Source organism: Danio rerio, chromosome 16 (genome assembly GCF_052040795.2).
Source record: "Danio rerio strain M-AB ecotype USA chromosome 16, GRCz13ab, whole genome shotgun sequence".
Classification (NCBI taxonomy): Eukaryota; Metazoa; Chordata; class Actinopteri; order Cypriniformes; family Danionidae; genus Danio; species Danio rerio.
The window spans coordinates 54,261,461-54,281,604 of record NC_141036.1 but is presented as its reverse complement, the minus strand read 5'-3'; the positions used below and the strand labels follow the sequence as shown (position 1 = coordinate 54,281,604).

The 20,144-nt window shown below is 36.8% G+C and overlaps 1 protein-coding gene across 3 annotated transcripts in view; it reads right to left on the bottom strand.

The window, feature by feature from the left end:
- ext1a (exostosin glycosyltransferase 1a) overlaps positions 1 to 8,302 on the bottom strand; it is a 109,624-nt gene extending 101,322 nt beyond the window's left edge. For 2 of the 3 annotated variants that reach the window (XR_015510424.1, XM_087285670.1), the window contains exon 1: positions 6,785 to 8,302. Coding sequence is in view for 2 of the 3 variants with exons in the window: in XM_087285670.1 (XP_087141796.1) it covers positions 6,785 to 7,698 (914 nt within the window). In the remaining variant the exon portion in view is untranslated. 3 annotated transcript variants of the gene reach the window in all.
- Positions 8,303 to 20,144: the final 11,842 nt, after the last annotated feature.

The following is a 20,144-nucleotide window of genomic DNA, read 5'->3' as shown; positions in this document are numbered from 1 at the left end:
GAAAAGCCCCAATCAGAGAGGCGAATGTCTGCAGCCCCGCCTCCGTTTTCAAATGTCTCCGTTTTCCATCATCCACACTGAGACGGAGCAGCAGCGTTTCAGAATGAAAACGGCCTCTCCAGCGTTTTCGAAACGCTCCGTTTTCGGCGCTCGAGAACTCCGGCGTAGTGTGGACGGTTGGCGTAACCGTAGCAAAACTTAAGCGTTTTCAAACTAAAACGCATTAGTGTAAACGGGTACTTAGTGTCATGAACAGTCCCGTGATCCCCCGCGCTCTGCTAGTTTTCTGAAGGGTAAGGCACGTTCACATTTTACCAGATCCAGCACTGCATATTTGGTTATGTACCACAACGACGTCGATGCGTTAAATCAAAAGATCCGAAGCCATCATGACTCATTTATTCGACTCCGAGTCGACTATTTCGCTAAAGAATCAATAGTTTAAACACAGTGCACTTTCAGATTTAAACCTCAGCTGGGTGTTTTCATTCACTTAGAGCTGTGCTACACACTACATGAAATGTCATTTTCAAAAACCCACAATAGGGGCTCTTTAATAAATGCAATTATCCCCATGACCACAGACATACGTGTGTGATATGTGAGAAAAAAATAGACCACATTCAAAAGGTTTCATTAATAATCAATTCATTATCCTATTGAATCACCCTGCCTAAAAAAAACATGCTTACCCCTCATTTTGTCATCTCACCTAGGACCTCTCAACCCTACGAGCCGGCACTGAGTTCAAGTCCCATAAAAACATTTGTAGTAGGGTTGGGCATCTAAGCTATAATGCCGATCCGATACGCATCTCGATACAAAGAATACGATCCGATATATTAGCGATACATTTGTGACATATTGCGATGCAACACGATACGATTCACACCCATATCACGATACGATGCGATAATTCAGCACTAACTAATTAGATCAAGTTTATGAGATGATGTGAAAGAGGATGCTGTGCCATTGAATGAGTTTGATTATTTATAAACCAAGCAAAACCAAGACTTTTTTTTACAAACTGGCTCTTCTCTCAGAGACAGAGTGTCAGTTTACAGTAGAGGGCCATTTTAGAACATATAGCACATATTATTTAAGTATTTTCAAGATAAACAGAATGTATAAGTGCAATATATATTAAAAAAATATGTATATATTTGCACTCTTTCAACATAAATAAAATTAGCATTGCACAACAAGAATTGTGATTTAACTTTTCAACTATGAAAACAAGTTTTACAAAGATATATTTTGCCACTGATTATTCAAAACTTAAGGTGGTGAACTAGCAGTGTTATGCTGCTTTGAAACATCACTGTCACTGTAAACAACAGGCTAATAAAAAAATATCAAACCAGCAATCTTCTTGCTGTGAGGTGGTCAAACTACCCACTGTGCCACAGTGACACCCAATTATTTTTATCATTATTATTATTAATATTATTATTATTATAATTAAATAAAAATTAACAGGAGGAGGTGTTTAAAACCTTCGTTCTCCGTGACACTAGGCTGAATATCTTTGCAGATGAACAATGCAATAGCATTCGTTATTGGCGTAGAGCGAGCAGAACTGTTGCGCATGGAAAAAAAAAAAAACTTGCGATGCTTTTCTCACCACTTTTGGAGCTGGTTGAAGCAGTGCGAAAGCCGGGGATGCAGAAACACTGGAAGATGCTTCCACAACAACACCGTGGCGCCGCTTCAAGTGAGATTTCAGATTAGTCATACTGCCCGCGTATTTACAGATGCGCGGCACATTTTGCAAATTGCATCTGTCCTGTCATGTCGTCTATCCTTAAATCCATAATGTTGCTGGCCATACTTTAGATTTAAAACTCAGTGAGGAATAAAATGTTTGTTTTGCTTTTCGCGCTTTCTGAGGGCGCACCACTAGCTTCATCCGCACACCTGATACACTGAGTTGTAGTGTGTGCACATCCGCAAATCCGTTGCTAAGGCTTACTTTATGTAGGTCGATTAAATTATGCGCCAAAAACAGGTTGACAACACTTGTTAATAAATAAAAAATACATTCTATATTAAAAATATAAGCTGTATCTCGGAAAAATCGATGCATCTCGCAAAAACCGATGCATCTCGATTTGCTTCCAAAATTTCATTCATCCTCTGCTGCTCCACCGATGCACTCGCATCGTGAACGCGCATAACCGCGTATCGATACATATCGGTTAATCTTCCCATCCCTAATTTGTAGTCATGACTTTTTGTCATATCACTTTTTTACAGTGCATTGTTTTTTTGTGTGTGTGTTCCTATATGTAAATCTAGGTATTAAATGTTAAACCTGCATTTGGAAAATTACAGGGATCCTAAATTACGTTGTTATTCAGAATAAAGGCCAAAAGTTTGCACTGCTTACGCAATGCTTCTTAATCCTAACATCTGCCTATTGGATCAAATGGACGCAAAGACAACTTGGCATGTTTGCTGTAATCCTAATTTAGAACAATAGATGCAAAAGGATCAGTTGACGCAGATGTCCTGACAAGCAATGGGGATATATCTTGATTGCACGAGGTGGTTGGGGGTTGGGTTATGTCATGCACATTGAAAGCTTTTTTGCCTCTAAAGGACTCTACATCTTAATGCATTAAATCCACAGCAGCTTTTTTCATATGCACTTCAGCTGGAAATGATAGGTTATCATGATAAGCATTAGATTTAGTTTTTTTTTAAAAGCACTACATTAGGAAACTAGTTTATCATCATCATTTGAAAAAAAGCTTCACATGAAACAGATTGACGTAAGCATTTTAGGATATAATACAACTTTCATTGTACTTCCCGCTATTATTACTGCAAATGTGTTCTGATGATACAAATATGCATTAAATTTATTCTTTACTTAAACTAATTGGATATATTCATACTTTCTGTGAGTATTTGAGCTGAATCTTAATGCATTTAATAAGAAAATGTCAGAAAACATCCACATTCACATTAATCCAGCAAAGAATTGATATCTATGTTGACACCAATTGCTTTAAAATCATTGCAAACTTGTCATAAATGTGTATTTCAGCATCGTGAGTTTGACATTAGCACATTTCAATGCCATTATATGACATGCTTTATATGTGTGAATATTTCTCATCTTAATTTTCTGAATCTCAAGGCGTTTAATACGACAATATCAAGCAAAATCCACATTCACATTACTCCGACAAAGAATTGACTTCCACTAAAGGTCATGTTAACACCAGTAAGAAGAAGTAAGAAAGTCATTGCAAACCTTCCAGAAATGTGAATTTTAGCATCATGAGTTTGATATTAGCACTTTTTACTGCCATTAAAACCCTTTTAAGCATTTAAATATATTGTCTTCATTTTTATATTGTCTTTTCGTTAAATGTTTTGCAAATTTAATATAAAATTATATGTATTTTTTAAAAATTGTGATTGATTCTTGCTTTTATATTGTAAAAGCAACACAGACAAACTTTTTAAGTGTGCAAGTATTTCTTATATTAATTTTCTGAATCTCAATGCATTTAATACGACAATATTGGGCAAAAAAATACAAATTCACATTACTCTGACAAAAAAGTGGCATCCACTTAACATCATGTTGACATCGGTTGCTTTAAAATCATTGCAAACTTATCAGAAATGTAAATTATAGGATCATGAGTTTGACATAAGCACATTTTATTGTCACACCTTTAAACAATCAAATATGTTGTCTGCATTTTTATAGCACTTGTGATTTCATCGCTTTTGTTAAATGTTTTGCAAATTTAATACAAAAATTAAGCCAATGATTCTTGCTTTGATATTATATCTACTGCAAACACAGACATGCTTTATACATGTAAATGTTTCTTATCTTAATTTTCTGAATCTCAATGCATTTAATATGACAATATCAAGCAAAATCCATTCACAATTCTCCGACAAAGAATTGACATCCACTAAAAATCATGTTGATACCAGTTGATTTAAAGAAAGTCATTGCAAACCTTCCAGAAATGTGAATTTTAGCTTCATGAGTTTGATATTAGCTATTTTATTGCCATTAAAAACACTTTTAAGCACTCTAATATATTGTCTTCATTTTTTAATTGTCTTTTCTTTAAACGATTTGCAAATGTAATATAGGATGAAACATATATATTTTTTTATTTGTAAATGATTCTTGCTTTGATACTGTAAAACCAACACAGGCATACTTTAAGTGTGCAAATATTTTTTTTTTATCTTAATTTTCTGAATCTCAATACATTTAATACGACAAAATTAAGCAAAATCCACATTCACATTACATCGACAAAGAATTGACATCCACTAAAGATCATGTTGACACCAGCTGCTTTAAAAAAAAAGTCATTGCAAACCTTCCAGAATTGTGACTTAGCATCATGAGTTTGATATTAGCACATTTTAATGCCATTAATACACTTTTAAACATTCAAATACATTTGTGTCTCCATTTTTATATCGTCTTTTCATTAAATGTTTTGCAAATTTATTATAAATTTAAATATTTTTTTTAAATTAGCAAATGATAACAGTGTTAATATTATATCTACTGCAAACACAGACATACTTTTTACATGTGCAAATATTTCTTATCTATATTTTCAGCAACATATCTACTGTTTTAGAATTTCAAACTTAACTTATTTTAGCAAAATGTTTTCAAATTTAGAATTGAACTAAAATTACCATCATAAAAAAAATATTTTTAACAAATAACACTTTGTTTTGCAAAGACAATCATACATATTAAAAAGACAGCTCAACCAAAAATTAAAGTCCGCTTACAAGTTCCTCTTAAGGGGTTTCAAATCTTTAGGAGTTTCTTTCTTCACCAAAAAAGATATTTTGAAGAAAGCTGAAAACCTGTAACCATTGACTTCCATAGTAGTAAAACAAATACTATTGAAGTCAATGGTGACTCACTCAAAAAAAATGACGTTTGCTTTTTGTTCAAACTACTTATTTAAAGAAGCTGAAACAACACAATTCTTGAGTTTTGTGGGGGGACAACTTAAATGTTTAATCAACTAAACTTGGTAAAAAACTAATAAGTTAACTTAATTCCTTCATGTTTTGCCATAGGGCTGGGCTGATAAATTATATCATATATTATATCGAATAGCAATATAAAATCTCTAAGAGCCAATCAATCAGCAGAAATGTGCAACAATGGGAATCTACAAGTGTGTTGACATTAGAGATGCACCAAAAATGATCGGCCACTAAAAATAGGTTGCGCTATTTAATGGACCGTCTAATTTTAGTGGCTTCAGTCATTATTGGAATAGTCTTTTAAATATGGAAGCATTAACAACTGATATGGAAATACATTTCGTTATTGTTCAATATGGAAAATAATTAATCGAGATTGCATTTTGTAAATATCACCCAGCCCTATTTTCCCAACACAAATCGTATGGAGCCTAGCATTTTTTACGGTGCATGTTTTCAACATATCACTGAAAAAAAGTGTTGCATGCAGAACTGTTGCAAACAATTTATTTTTGTTGAATTTAAACAAACAAATTAAGTTTAATAATGTTCAACTAAATTTGTTTGTTGAAATTCAACACAAATAAATTGTTTACAACTACTTAACGTAAAAAAAGAAGTAAATTCAAGGAATCATCTCTGAATAATTTTTTACAGTGTATTTTAAAATATCTTCTTTTGTGTTTAGCAGAAAAAAAGAACCTTTTAAAGGTTTGAAACAAGTGAAAGGTGAGTACATTATAACAGAATGTTCAATTTTGGGTGAACTTTAAGTCAGGGGTGTACAAAGTCGGTCCAGGAGAGCCGGTGTCTTGCTGATCTTAGCTCCAACTTGCTTTAACACACCTGACTGGAAGTTTCCGGTACACCTAGTAAGAGCTTGATTAGCTGGTTCAGGTGTGTTTGATTGGGGTTGGAGCTAAACTCTCCAGGACACCGGCCCTCCAGAACCAAGTGTGGACACCCCTGCGTTAAGTTGTGCAATCCCCTTTTTCCTTATTTTTTAGCAAGAATATATATCATATGTTATGCCAGGTAATAATGAAATGAATCTTTATTTGGGAAAAATGGAGATATCGAAGAAGCGTTAATTTGTAGAATGTGAATTTGTGTTTGATTAGATTTTATTTTTTATTAATTTATTTATGATGCTTATTATTATTTTTCTTACTGGGTTTTAATATAACACTTTATAAAACTTAATATCTGTTAGTTGAAGTCAATGGTTACTCACCTAAAAAATATGTTTGCTGTTTGTTCAAACTACTTATTTAATAGAAGCTGAAATTACACAATTTGTTTTGGGAGGGACTATTTAAATATTTTAAGTTCGATCTACTTACATTTGTAAAAATGTATTTAGTTAAAGTTAATTCCTTCATGTTGTACCAACTCAAATAGATCATGTGGAACCCACTTTTTTTTTTTTTTTACAGTGCAGGTTTACAACATTTGTCAAAATACCTTCTTTTGTGTATAGTAGAAGAAAGGTTTGAAAGCAATAAGAGTAAATAATGCTAGATTTTTTTTTGGGTGAACTATCCCTTTAAGTGTGCAATCAACCTTTTTTCTTCATTTTAACCAGAATATATATCATATGTTAAACGTAATATTAAAATGTATCTTTAGTTTAAATAAATAACACTTCTTTTAAGATCTTGTTATCAATTTGCAACGAAATACCTACATTTTGGTTCCACTGTGCATTCATTTTTCAACATGTTATAATAACATCCAGCGCTATGCAATGTTTAACCATCATAAATCCATCTGTTCTTACCTGTCATATTCTGCATTGTCCTTGTCGCAGCGAGCATCTTTATGTTTCTGCCAGTCTTTGCCGTGTTTGCATGTGGTAAGGAGAACCACATCTTCAGCATTATGAATATGATAAAGCGCATTCCTGGTGTCAGACCCAATCCCAGTCAAATAGCGCTTGCCTTTAAAAACCAGCATGTATTTCCTAAAAGGAGGGATGGTGTTGTATTTTAAAAACCCTCTTTCCCCTCCAGTCCGGGGGTGATCTTTGGAGAACAAGGGGATGGAGATGTCAAAATTGGGTCTGAAGCTTTCGGTGCTGATGCTGGCTTTGGCCAACATGGCTTGACCGATATCAAACCCCAAATCCTCAGTGTAATCCGGCCATGTGCCGGAATACAGGTTAAAGATCAGATGGTTCCTCCCGTTATTCCACAGGTTCAAGTTCTGGATTTTAGTTTTAAGATTATGGACGTACTGAGGGGACAGCTGGTCTCGATCAAGGGTGTCGAGGTTTAAAACAAAAAGGCAAGCCTGTCCCGGGTCAGATGTGTAAAATCTGGACCCCTCGATGGAGGATAGTATATTCTGGTAGCTTTCAGAAATCTTCTCCCCTTTCTGTTGAGGGTAGACGTAGACTTTAAAGCCATTTCTTTTACACAACTCAAAGTCAAAGCAGGAGTCCATTCGGCACTTGTCAGCTCCTGTACTATCATCTCGTTTGTGTCTGGGAGACGCTCTGACATTATAGTCCTCGGTTTCAGTCTGATCCCAAGGGATGAACGCTCGTAAGGGGTCTGAAAAGTGTGGCCAGTGTGGATGGGGGTCATCCCCTCGCTTTGGAGTCCTTCTGGAAGCTGGCCCCTGCAGGTAAAAGAGCAGAATGAGACACACACCTGCAGAGAACAGAATTAAATAGCGTTTTTTGGCCTGCATGTGTCCTCAGATCCAGATGGAGCGCTTCGCTGATGAATCCAAGGGTCTCAACTCCTGCTGGACAGCATCTTCCACAGACCTGCGGGGATTTGATGCTCTCAACTTCCACCTTGTGATCCCAATCCCAAATCCAGAGCATGTGGGCGATTTAACCTAACCCCTTTTTATGGATCGACCTCTCTCCGGTGCCTGGTTCACGTTAGGCGGCATCTAAACTACTTGAACCCCACTTCTCCTGGATCAATGAAAACCATCGGAAAGTACTTTCGGAGATGATCCGGCTTGGAGGAAAAATCACATACAGCACTAAGCTAGGAGTCGGAGTAAATTCCTAGATATTCCTTGCGTGTGTGTGGCTCAGTACTAACCCTGTCATAAACTTCCCGAGCGGATAAATCCCCCACAAATCCGTGTGTTTCTCATATATGTTTGCCTGGTAAATCCTCCAAAGGCTGCTCGTCTCCGCTCTCCCGCTGTTGTTGTTTTGAAATCTCCGGTAGCCGCATTACGACCCGAGGTTTTTCGCTATTCCCTGCGACATTCAGAGCGTTTTTGGCGACGCCGAATAGATACAACGTTACATTCCAGCGCTTTAATCTGAAGCGTCCAGTTGCGATTGTTACATTGTAGCATTCCAATCCCCGCACGACGCCTGCTGACGTCACACGCCTCCACCGTGCACCGCGCTTCGTGATTAGTCCGCGTAATTTCCGGGGCGGGACGACGCTTCTGTAACCCTTTCGTCACCACAGTCCGAAGTGAAGGCATTTTACTCAGTAAACTTAAAAAGATATTGACAATATTTCAAATAAATCAACAAAGGACTCTTATGCAGTTTGATTGGGTCCCAGCACATGAGGTAATGAGATGGTAGACAATCTGGCAAAAGAAGCTATTAAATCAGATCAAATAGAAATTCAAGTTCCTCTTAGCAAATCAGAAATCAAAACAATAATTAAAGATGGTGTTAATAGACTATGGCAAGAGAAATGGGATAAAGATGAGAAAGGCAGACATTTGAAGTTGAAAAGGAGGTAGTAGTCAAAAAGAACAGTTTACTAACACGGCAGGAGAAAAGATGGTTCACAAGATTAAGAATAGGACATACAGGGTTAAACAGGGGTTTATGCATTAGGATGGAAAACATCAAAATGTAATGTGGTCATATTCCAAAGAACCAGAATTTGTAAAATATGTATGAAACTACATTATATATATATATATATATATATATATATATATATATATATATATATATATATATATATATATATATATATATATATATATATATATATATATATATGAGCAATATCACATGAGTAGCAGTGCGATATGGCTTTATATCGGCACTGGTGGGAGGCGTGCGTTGCCTTAGTGCCCCCACCAGTGCCGATATACAGCCATATTGCACTGCTACGAGTGTGATATTGCGTTAATACAACAGTTTGACGGGATAATTGTGTATATAAAAACAAAATCAAACGTGGAGAGCCTCAAAAACCCTTCTGTATGAGGAACTACTTTCTTCCGGATTCAAATCAGTTGACAGTTAAACAGTTGAGCGTGCATCTTTTAACCTTTAGATCTGTAGTGTCTGCTTTTTGCTGGCTGTATGTGGGCAGAGTAATACACAATGAGATGAGGGTAAATTCAAAATTTACTGTTACTGAGTTAATTCTACTCATTTAAAAAAAGTTTTGAACTCAGTGTTGACGGTATTGAGTTAATTAAATACCTCATTACTTTAACTTAAATGGAGTAATATGAAATACCTCATTACTTTAACTTAAATGGAGTAAGTTCACAGTACTCATATAGATTAGTTTAGCTCAAATGGTTTGTTGCAATTGGTTTACTCAAACTGTTTGAGTTGCTTTAACTAATTGTTATTAACTTATTTACAGTACTCAATTGGTTTGAGTTATCTTCATTTATTGGGTTTTACTGTGTTCAAACTGCTACATTTACTCAAATGGAATAAGTTCACAGTACTCATTAGGATTAGTTTTTTTTACTTAATTGGTTTGTTGCAATCGGTTTTCTTCAAATGCTTTGAGTTATATATATATATATATATATATATATATATATATATATATATATATATATATATATATGTGTGTGTGTGTGTGTGGCTTCAACTTCAACTGTGTATTTGAGTTATTAGTTCAGCTGCAGGCTATAGATAAACCACTTATTTGTGTATTGAAAATGATATTTTGTGCTGTAAATTGTACTAACGCAATTGAAAATATGCTTAAATGTTTGAAAAAAAAGTGCATAGAAAATGTACTGACTGCTTGATAAAAAAAACTTTATAGTATAGAAACTGCAGTGTTGCTGAATCAATACATTTTCTGGAAGGGGGACATGCATCAACTGCTTTCATACAACTCTCTGCTGTCTTATAACATTATCAGTTGCTTATGTCATATCAGTCAAAATTAACTATACTTGTGAATGCTGAATAGTCATTCAATATAAAACTAATAGTTCTCATTTCATTACTCGAGTCATTATACACAAAAATGTTGAACTAGTTGTCGAAATCTGTCAAGCAAATGTTATAAAAAATTAATCTTTTTTCCCTCAAAATGTCTTCTAAACTGAACAATTTGATGAATGATTTACAGACCTGTGTATGTCTATGTTCATCCATCTATCTATCTATCTACCTATTCATCTATCTATCTGTTCATCAGTCCGTCTGTCTGTCTGTCGGTCTATTCATCCGTCCATCCGTTCATCCATCCATCAATCAATCTAAATATTCATCTGTATATCATCTATTTATCCATCCATTCATGCATCCATCTATATATTCATTCATCCATCCATCCATCCATCCCCATCCATCCATCCATCCATCCATCCATCCATCCATCCATCCATCCATCCATCCCTATCTGTCTGTCTGTCTATCTATCTATCTATCTATCTATCTATCTATCTATCTATCTATCTATCTATCTATCTATCTATCTATCTATCTATCTATCTATCTATCTATCTATCTATCTATCTATCTATCTATGTATTCTTTAGAATCAATCTGAAATTTGTTCAAATACTATTACATTTAAAAAAGTTACAAGATATATGCGATGGGTGGCGCAATAGGTAGTGCTTTCGCCTCACAGCAAGAAGGTTGCTGGTTCGAGCCTCAGCTGGGTCCGTTGGCATTTCTGTGTGGAGTTTGCATGTTCTCCCTGCGTTCGCGTGGGTTTCCTACGTGTGCTCCGGTTTCCCCCACAGTCCAAAAGTTTGGTAGGCTAAATTGTCCGTAGTGTATGAGTGTGTGTGTGTGAATAAGTGTGTGTGGATGTTTCCCAGCTATGAGTTGCGGCTGGAAGGGCATCCGCTGCATAAAAACTTGCTGGATACGTTGCCGGTTCCTTCCGCTGTGGCGACCCCAGATTAATAAAGGGACTAAGCTGACAAAAAGAAAATGAATGAATGACTGAATGAATATATGTGATGACACGGTGGACTTTGGATGTTCTCCCGTGTTGGCGTGGGTTTCCTCCGGGTGCTCCGGTTTCCCCCACAGTCCAAAGACATGTGCTGTGAGTGAATTGGTTGAACTAAATTGGCCATACTGTATGTATGTAAATGACAGAGTGGATAGGGTATTTCCCAGTCCTGGGTTTTAGTTGGAAGGGCATCCACTGTGTAAAAACATATGCTGGAAAATTTGGTGGTTCGTAAATAAATGAATATTGAAACTGTGTAGAAGATCCCTGTGAAAAAAAATGTGTATATGAATGACCAAGGCTGATGTGAATGTCAGCAGGGAGGCTTCAACTGTGTCTTTGACTTATTAGTTCAGCTGCAGACGCTGAGAGGAGGACAGACGTGATCCTGCAGGACAGGAGTTCAGACGCGGAGCAGCAAAGGAGGTATTTGAAACCACATTCCTCGGAAGTTGTGGAGCCGTATCCGCATTCGGCTGCTCCTACACGGGCCACTGATCAAAGTGGAGGTCTCGCCTGCTCTCCTTTCTGTCCAGCATTCCTTCCATCCGCTCATTCTTTCCTTTTGGAGCTTGATATTGCAGGCCACATTTATATTCTCGTGCTGCTCTTTCAGCATGCAAGCATGATCAATTGGCACAGATGGGATAGTCTTTGCATTTCTGAGTAATGTTAATCTGCTGATGTTAAGGGTTTGCTGTGTTAAAAATGGCACGTGCTTCTGATCTTAGCTTTCAGTCATCACTTTGAATCCATTAATAATAGATATCGAAAATATTTCATAAAACTTTTATCTACTCCTCAAGGAATTTTTGGTCTAACGGGAGAAATTTTAGATGTTCTATAAGTGTTCTTTTTCCTATCTATCTATCTATCTATCTATCTATCTATCTATCTATCTATCTATCTATCTATCTATCTATCTATCTATCTATCTATCTATCTATCTATCTATCTATCTATCTATCTATCTATCTATCTATCTACCTACCTACCTACCTACCTACCTACCTACCTACCTACCTACCTACCTACCTACCTACCTACCTACCTACCTACCTACCTACCTACCTACCTACCTACCTACCTACCTACCTACCTACCTACCTACCTACCTACCTACCTACCTACCTATCTATCTATCTATCTATCTATCTATCTATCTATCTATCTATCTATCTATCTATCATCTTTCTATCTATCTATCTATCTATCTATCTATCTATCTATCTATCTATCTATCTATCTATCTATCTATCTATCTATCTATCTATCTATCTATCTTTTCATCCATCCATCCATCCATCCATCTCTCTATCTGTATTTTCATCCGTCCATCCATTCATCCATCCATCCATCTATTTATCTGTATTTCCACCCGTTCATCCATCCATCCATCCATCCATCCATCTATCTATCATCTGTCTGTATTTTCACCTATCCATCCATCCATTCATCCATCTCTTTATTTATCTTTCTATCTATCTGTATTTTCGCCTATTCGTCTGTCTGTCCGTCCGTCCGTCCGTCCGTCCTTTCGTCCATCTATCTATCTATCCATCCATCCATCCATCCATCCGTCTGTCTGTCTTTTCACCTGTCCATCCATCTATCTGTATTTTCATCCATCCATCCATCCATCCATCCATCCATCCATCCATCCATCCATCCATCCATCTATCTATCTATTTATCGATCTATCTATCTATCTATCTATCTATCTATCTATCTATCTATCTATCTATCTATCTATCTATCTATCTATCTATCTATCTATCTATCTATCTCTTTTCATCCGTCCTTCTATCCATCCATCTATTTATGTTTTTTCACCCGTCCATCCATCCATCCATCCATCCATCCATCCATCCATCCATCCATCCATCCATCCATCCATCTCTTTATCTATCTGTCTATCTATCTGTATTTTCACCCGTTCGTCTGTCCGTCCGTCAATCTGTCTGTCTATCTATCTATCTATCTATCTATCTATCTATCTATCTATCTATCTATCTATCTATCTATCTATCTATCTATCTATCTATCTATCTATCTATCTTTCTATCTATCTATCTATCTATCTATCTATCTATCTATCTATCTATCTATCTATCTATCTATCTGTATTTTCACCCGTTCATCCATCTATCCATCCATCCATCCATCCGTCAGTCCGTCCATCCTTCATTCTGTCTGTCTGTCCATACATCCGTTCATCTGTTCATCCATCCATCCATCTATATATTCATCTGTCTATCCATATATATATTCTCTATATATCTTCCTATCTATTCTTGTACTAAAGAGTAAACAATATATTGTATACAAGAAAAAAATAGAGAAACAGGTCTGTAAAATAGAACCCAAGTGTACAGCCAGTTTAGGTTTTTTACTGCAATGTGAGGGAAAGTCACTGTTTCAAACTTAGAATTTAATAAAAACTACTGAAATGTCAATAAGTCACTATGTTAAACGGCAGAGTTCATACTAATGATAAAATATTAACCCTGCCTTCAAAAGCAAACACTGTAGCAATATATCAAACTGTGACTGCTCACTTTGTGTGTTGATCACCAGACAAGTAATAAGACTTTATACATTTAGTCCAACATGCAGCTAGCTTTATCCTCAAGTTTATACAGTTTGATTGATTGTGTGATGACAAACCCTGTAGCAGCTCAGTGATTTCTGCTGTCTACATCCACAAACACTACACATTCCTTCTCAGGTAGGCCAACACGTGTACATTTCTGCATTACTACACGCTTTTTCCCCTCTGGGATTAAGGAGTTCACGGAGTTCATTTCTTTTGCTGACTGTTGGCATATGGTTTAGGCTATGGTAAATTGAGCATTATTAAATGTAAACCATAATTAAGCCCCATGTAAACTTACGCTTAATTTCTGCTTTCCTGGATCAATTATCACAGTAAAACACACAGCGGTTTGATCTCGAGCTGATATACGAGACGGAGAAACCGCAACATACGGCTCGTCGGCTGACAGATTGCTTAAGGTGTGATGATGATAATATCGCTGGAGGAACACGGCTGACAACCACTTCATCAAATATTCTTTGAGTTACAGAGAAAGAGTCTGTTATTAATAATACAACAAATGAGCCAGAACCAAAATAAATGTCAACGTGAGCGCTGAGGGAACGGTTGCTATGATTCAATACGAGTAAACATTACCTCATATACTTCACCCGATGGCTGAAGGCAGAAATGAAACAGGATATTGGACTGCTTGTGGCAAATAAAAGGTGTTCGGTTATCACCAATGTTATCAAAGATAGCTTGGTCACACTTTACAATAAGGTTTCATTACCCAGCAAGCATTTTTGTTTTTAAGAGATGTCTAATAGTTGTCTAATAGATGTCTAAACATCGTCTAGGCTAAAACAAGGCTAAATTTGGGCTGTCAGTAAAAATCTAATAGACATCAATAGGCGTAAACTAGTCACATAAACAGAAATGAATGACATATAAAGTCTGTCTACCCTACTGAAAAAACAGCTTAAACCAGACTAAGCTGGTTGGCTGGCTTTAGCTGGTTGACCAGCCTGGTTTTAGAGGGGTTTTGGCCATTTAATGACCAGCTAAAACTAGCTTGACTAGCCTAGTTTAAGCTGGACTTAGCTGGTTTTGGTTGGGCTCCCAGCCTGGCTAGTCTGATCAAGCTGGTTTTAGCTGGTCATCTCCCAGCCTGACCAGCTAAGACCAGGCTGGAAACCAGCCTGATCGAGGCCAAAAACCCTCTAAAACCAGCCTGGTAGACCAGCTAAAACCAGCCAACCAGCCTGGTTCAAGCTGTTTTTTCAGTAGGGTAATCTGTCTATTTGTAGATTTTTACTGACAGCCCAAGTTTAGCTTTGTTTTAGCCAAGCTGTCTACATTTAGATGTCTATTAGACGTCTATTAAACAGAAAATCGTTTGCTGTGTTGTTAATGTTAGTTAACATGAACCAAGTATGAACGATACTTGAGCATTTATTAATCATAGCTCAATATTAGCCAACAAATGCCTTATTAAAATCAAAATGTATGCTCATTACCATTAGTTAATGGATTGTGAGTTAACATGAACTATCAGGAAAGTATAGTGTTTTGTTTGTGCTTTGCTGGTTGATAAATAATTCAAATATATTCTACATATTCAGATATATGTATATATATACATTCTGATATCATTCAGACATTTCTTTAATCAGACCCTAGTTATTTTAGTGAGCTGTCTTTTAGTAATGAAACAAAGTATTTTGATTTCTGTCATCTATTGTTCATTTTGTAAACATTTTCAGCTCCTATTTGTATTTTCACTGCAGTTATTTAATGTCTAATTCTATAAACTCAAGTTAAACACTACTTTAAGACATTGTTCACAGCTAAAGAATGTTAAATAAAAAATTTGGTGGTGAAAAGTTTTTTTTTTTTTTTTTGTGCCCATATAGGAGCAGTTAAAACAGACCGGTCAATTTTGACTGCGAACACTAAAGTAAGAGGTGGGATATAAACACGAAAGGAGGGTTAACGGTACAATATTCTTTAAAAAAAAACACTGTTAAGAATTTAAAAAGATGTGTCAGATCTCTTTGCATTCGATGTTCAGTGAGATCTAATGTTTAATTGAGCATCTAAAACCTTACAGTTAAAGTCATAATAATTCGCCCTTCTGTGAATTATTTTCTTTTCTTTTTTAAATATTTTCCAAATTATATTTAACAGAGCAAGGAAATTTTCACAGTATGTCTGATAATATTTTTTCTACTGGAGAAAGACTTATTTGTTTTATTTCGGCTAGAATAAATGCAGTTTTGATTTTTTTTAAAACCATTTTAAGGTCAATATTATTAGCCCCTTTCAGCTATATATTTTTTCTATTGCCTATAGAACAAACCGTCGTTATACAATGACTTGCCTAATTACCCTAACCTGCCTAGCTAACCTAATTAACCTAGTTAAGCCTTTAAATGTCACTTAAAGCTGTATAGAATTGTCTTGAAAAATATCTAGTTAAATATTATTTACTATCATCATGGCAAAGATTAAATAAATCAGCTATTAAAAATAAGTTATTAAAACTGTTATGTTTAGAAATATGTTAAAAAAATCTTCTCTCTGTTAAGCAGAAATTGGGTGAAAAAATGTACAGGGAGGCTAATAATTCTGACTTCAACTGTATCATGCGCAATATGATTGATTTCAGTGTATAAATATGCAGTTTTTGTCTTGTTTCTAGTCCAACTGTCCACAAATTCTTAAATCAGGAAGCATTTTTCTAGACAAGCAGAAGTGTGCAGCTTAAATGCAGATAAATGTGTGAATCTCAGCGGCATCAACAATGTTTCAGAGAAGCATGTATAAGAAATGAGAGGAAAACAGAGAGAGGCGGTTCTGAGCATTTATAGGTGAGTGTCAGATGAAAAGACGCAGCTGGAGATCTAAACACTCTGATCTTAAATTCGTCTTGATCAAACGTCTGTCTTTTATTATGTGAACACATTGAAACTGTCAGATGTATTTGCATATAAATGGTCTCCATGGCCTGCCGTGAGACCGCAGGGCTGACAGGCTCGATGTGGCCAGGCAGAAAACGCTTTTCTTTTCTATTTATAGGCGCATTTCAAAAGTCATTGCCTAAAAAAAGTCATTATTATTGTCTTTTTTATGCGAAGGGATTTAAATAAACACTTAGTGCTGGAAGATAAACAATTTTATGCTTTTTAAAGGTTTATTTTCAGCCAAATAAAGTATTATTTTACAAAATAGCTGATACAACTTAAAGAAATTACAGCAGAAAATATATATTACATATTATTAGTAAAACGTCATTCTTTATTTTATTATTCATTCATTAATTTTCCTTGAGCTTAGTCCCTTTATTCATCGCCACAGTGATCGCACGTCACACGTCTTTGTTTCTTTTATTCAGCTCTTACGATGATTTATTTTGAAGATTAAAAACTTTATAAACATCAGTCCCTGAGAGTAAAGTGCATCTGTTCAGCTGGGAATGCTACACTCTCGCCTCACAGCAAAAAAAGGTCACTAGTTCGAGCCTCGGCTGAGTCAGTTGGCATTTTTGTGTGGAGTTTGCATGTTCTCCCCGTGTTGACGTGGGTTTCCTCCGGGTGCTCCGGTTTTCCCCAAAAGTACAAAGACATGCACTATAGGTGAATTGGGTAGGCTAAATTGTCTGTAGTGTATGTGTGTGAATGAAAGTGTATTGGTGTTTCCCAGTGATGGGTTGCAGCTGGAAGGGAATCCGCTGCGTAAAACATGTGCCCGAGTTTGATTCCTGGCTCGAGGTCCTTTGCCGATCCTTCCCCTCTCTCTGCTCCCCATACTTTCCTGTTGGTAAATCTTCACTGTATTAAAGGTGAAAACCCCTTTAACAATAATAATAATAAAAGAATGATTAATAAATCCATATTATGAAATAGTCCCTTAAAAATCACGTCTCGCTTTCAGTTTTGGGCTCAGGCCACTTTGCACACTACAAGTGTACCACGCCAAAGCCCAAGTGAACCGAGCTCTGGCACACCTTTCCCAACTGGGCCAGGGCTGGCCAACTGAACCGTACCTGAGCTCGATTCAGAGCACTCACACTTCTCAAACGCTCCGGGAAACGGGCCTGGGCACGATTCGGATAGCATAGTGTGTGTGCGCCCTGAATGAGTGTGTATGGTCGTTTCCCAGCACTGGGTTGCAGGTGGAAGGGCATCCGCTGTGTAAAACATACATAAGTTGGCAGTTCATTCTGCTGTGGGGACTCCTAATGAATGAATAAATAAATGAATTACTAATTCTTAAGGGTGTCACGATCCTCCAAATCCTCGATTCGATTACATTTTTGATTCTAAAGGCACGATTCAATTTTCGATAATGAATAATTAATTGATGACCAATTAATTATTTGTAGCCTACCGTTTAAACTACCTGACCTGCATGGTCTTTGTTTTACCCATAAACAAATCATACAGTAAATGAATAAAGGCAAGATACACACATAATTACCACCTGTCAATCACTTTTTCTGCGGGACTCGTAAATATGCAGTGATCTGTGTCGTTATAATGGCGTCGGTAAAAAAGACGCACAACCAACAGGAACCAGCCAACAGTATCTGAGGTGTTCGCTAAAATGACGAAGTACAAGTGAGTGAAAGATTGAAGCAGTCCTCTGACTGCCTGGACCTGCTGTCTCGAGCGCATGGCTGTGTCTGTGGTCACGTGATGTGCGTTTCCAGAGGTAGAGAGGAAGGAGGGCTGCTCAGAAACGCTAAACGCCACTGTGGATGTCAAATCGTTGTCGTTCTAAAATGCCATTTAAAAACAAAGACAGTGTAAACAGGGCCTGAGTGTGTACATTTTGCGAGCGGATTTGCAACGGGGGCGGGCGGAGGATCGCGATGCCAGTGTTGTCTATCGGACGAACCGTACGTAATACGTACATAGCAGAGCTTGCAAAACTGTGTTTTTTTTGTCGACAACACGAATGTTGTCAACATAACTCACTGGAAATCCAAAATGCTTACACACCGGCGACTTCATTGAAAGAGAAGAGGGTTTAAGTTCTGTCGACGGGTCTCCTGCGTCTGCAGTTTAACAAGAACTTCAACAAGCCTGTTTTTTTCCCGCTTGGCAAGCCAAGGTGACGTGACATGGGGGCGTGGCAGCATCGACGATTCTATTTTTTGATTCGATAATCGAAATTGAGCATAAATTTCGATCGATTTCGATTAAAAATCGAAATCGTGACACCCCTACTAATTTTAATTTGTTTAAATTTAGCCCATATAAATATAAACGCAACAACTTTCCTTAAAAATGTAGCAAACCCAATCAATCAATTATTTCCAGTGTACTTTTTCTGCCCTGACAATAATTGCACCCCATCTAGCAGATGCTAAATTCAGACGCTATCAAATCCCTCATCATCTCCGCATACATGCATCGACCTGCTCCTTCAGCAACCTCTGACTTTCTCCTTCATAGACAGATTCTAGACGAAGCCTTTATGAATCCTACACTGTTGATGCGTTGCTATTCTCATAAGTAAAGCTACAAGGGAAGATGGTATTAACATGCCTTTGACAGTCAGATTATTTCTACATCAATTAAACCTCCATACTGACGGATGGCTGCCCGAAAGAATCCGCCACAGGTTTTTATCGACGGAAAGATCTACACCATGCCAGATCTCCGAGGATTACGACACAAAGGCACGTTGTCTTTACGTCTGTTCGTATGCTTATGCAGCCATAGACTGTTCACACAGCGTTGTATGTATAAATCGCAGGTGGTTGCTTGTTAATTGTATCTCGTTTCATTATTTTGATGTGCTCGTGACACCGTGTAATGTGCTTTCGCGACGGGGTTGAAAACGAATGACATGCAGCAGTGTAAACATCCCTGCTTAAACAAGCCGTGAATATGAGTGTTAAGTCAAGCGATGTGTTTTGGCAAATGTTTCACATCAGATTTTCCTCTTTGTCAAGCATTTGGGAACATCAGCGCAAACACTTCATCACTTCATAAATATCTGTAAACTCCTTGAAACGCTCTGACTGACTTGTTTTATTATGTGTTGACGTGCTTCCTTTTTTAGAAATGAGGTGATATCGTCAACCTCATGTAAACAGGATCATACGCAATCCCACTGCGGTGAGCGGATTAAAGGTTCTGTTGAGTTTATTTGATTGAATCTTCAAGCTGAATCTTCAAAATATATATTATTAGAAGAAATATCAATAAAAAGTTGAATAAAAAGTATGCCAAAAAGTAACATTACTTTTCTTAAAAATTAACTACCCAGCAAGCACACTTCCAACCCAGGCTCATTCTGAAAATGTACCTCTATATACATTTCTGGAGAGCGCCAAATACATCCCAGTAGCTACGTTTTTTGCAGTTTTTATTTTCGCGAATCCACCAGAGGCTGCTGTGTACGCTTTTTTTGATCTCAAA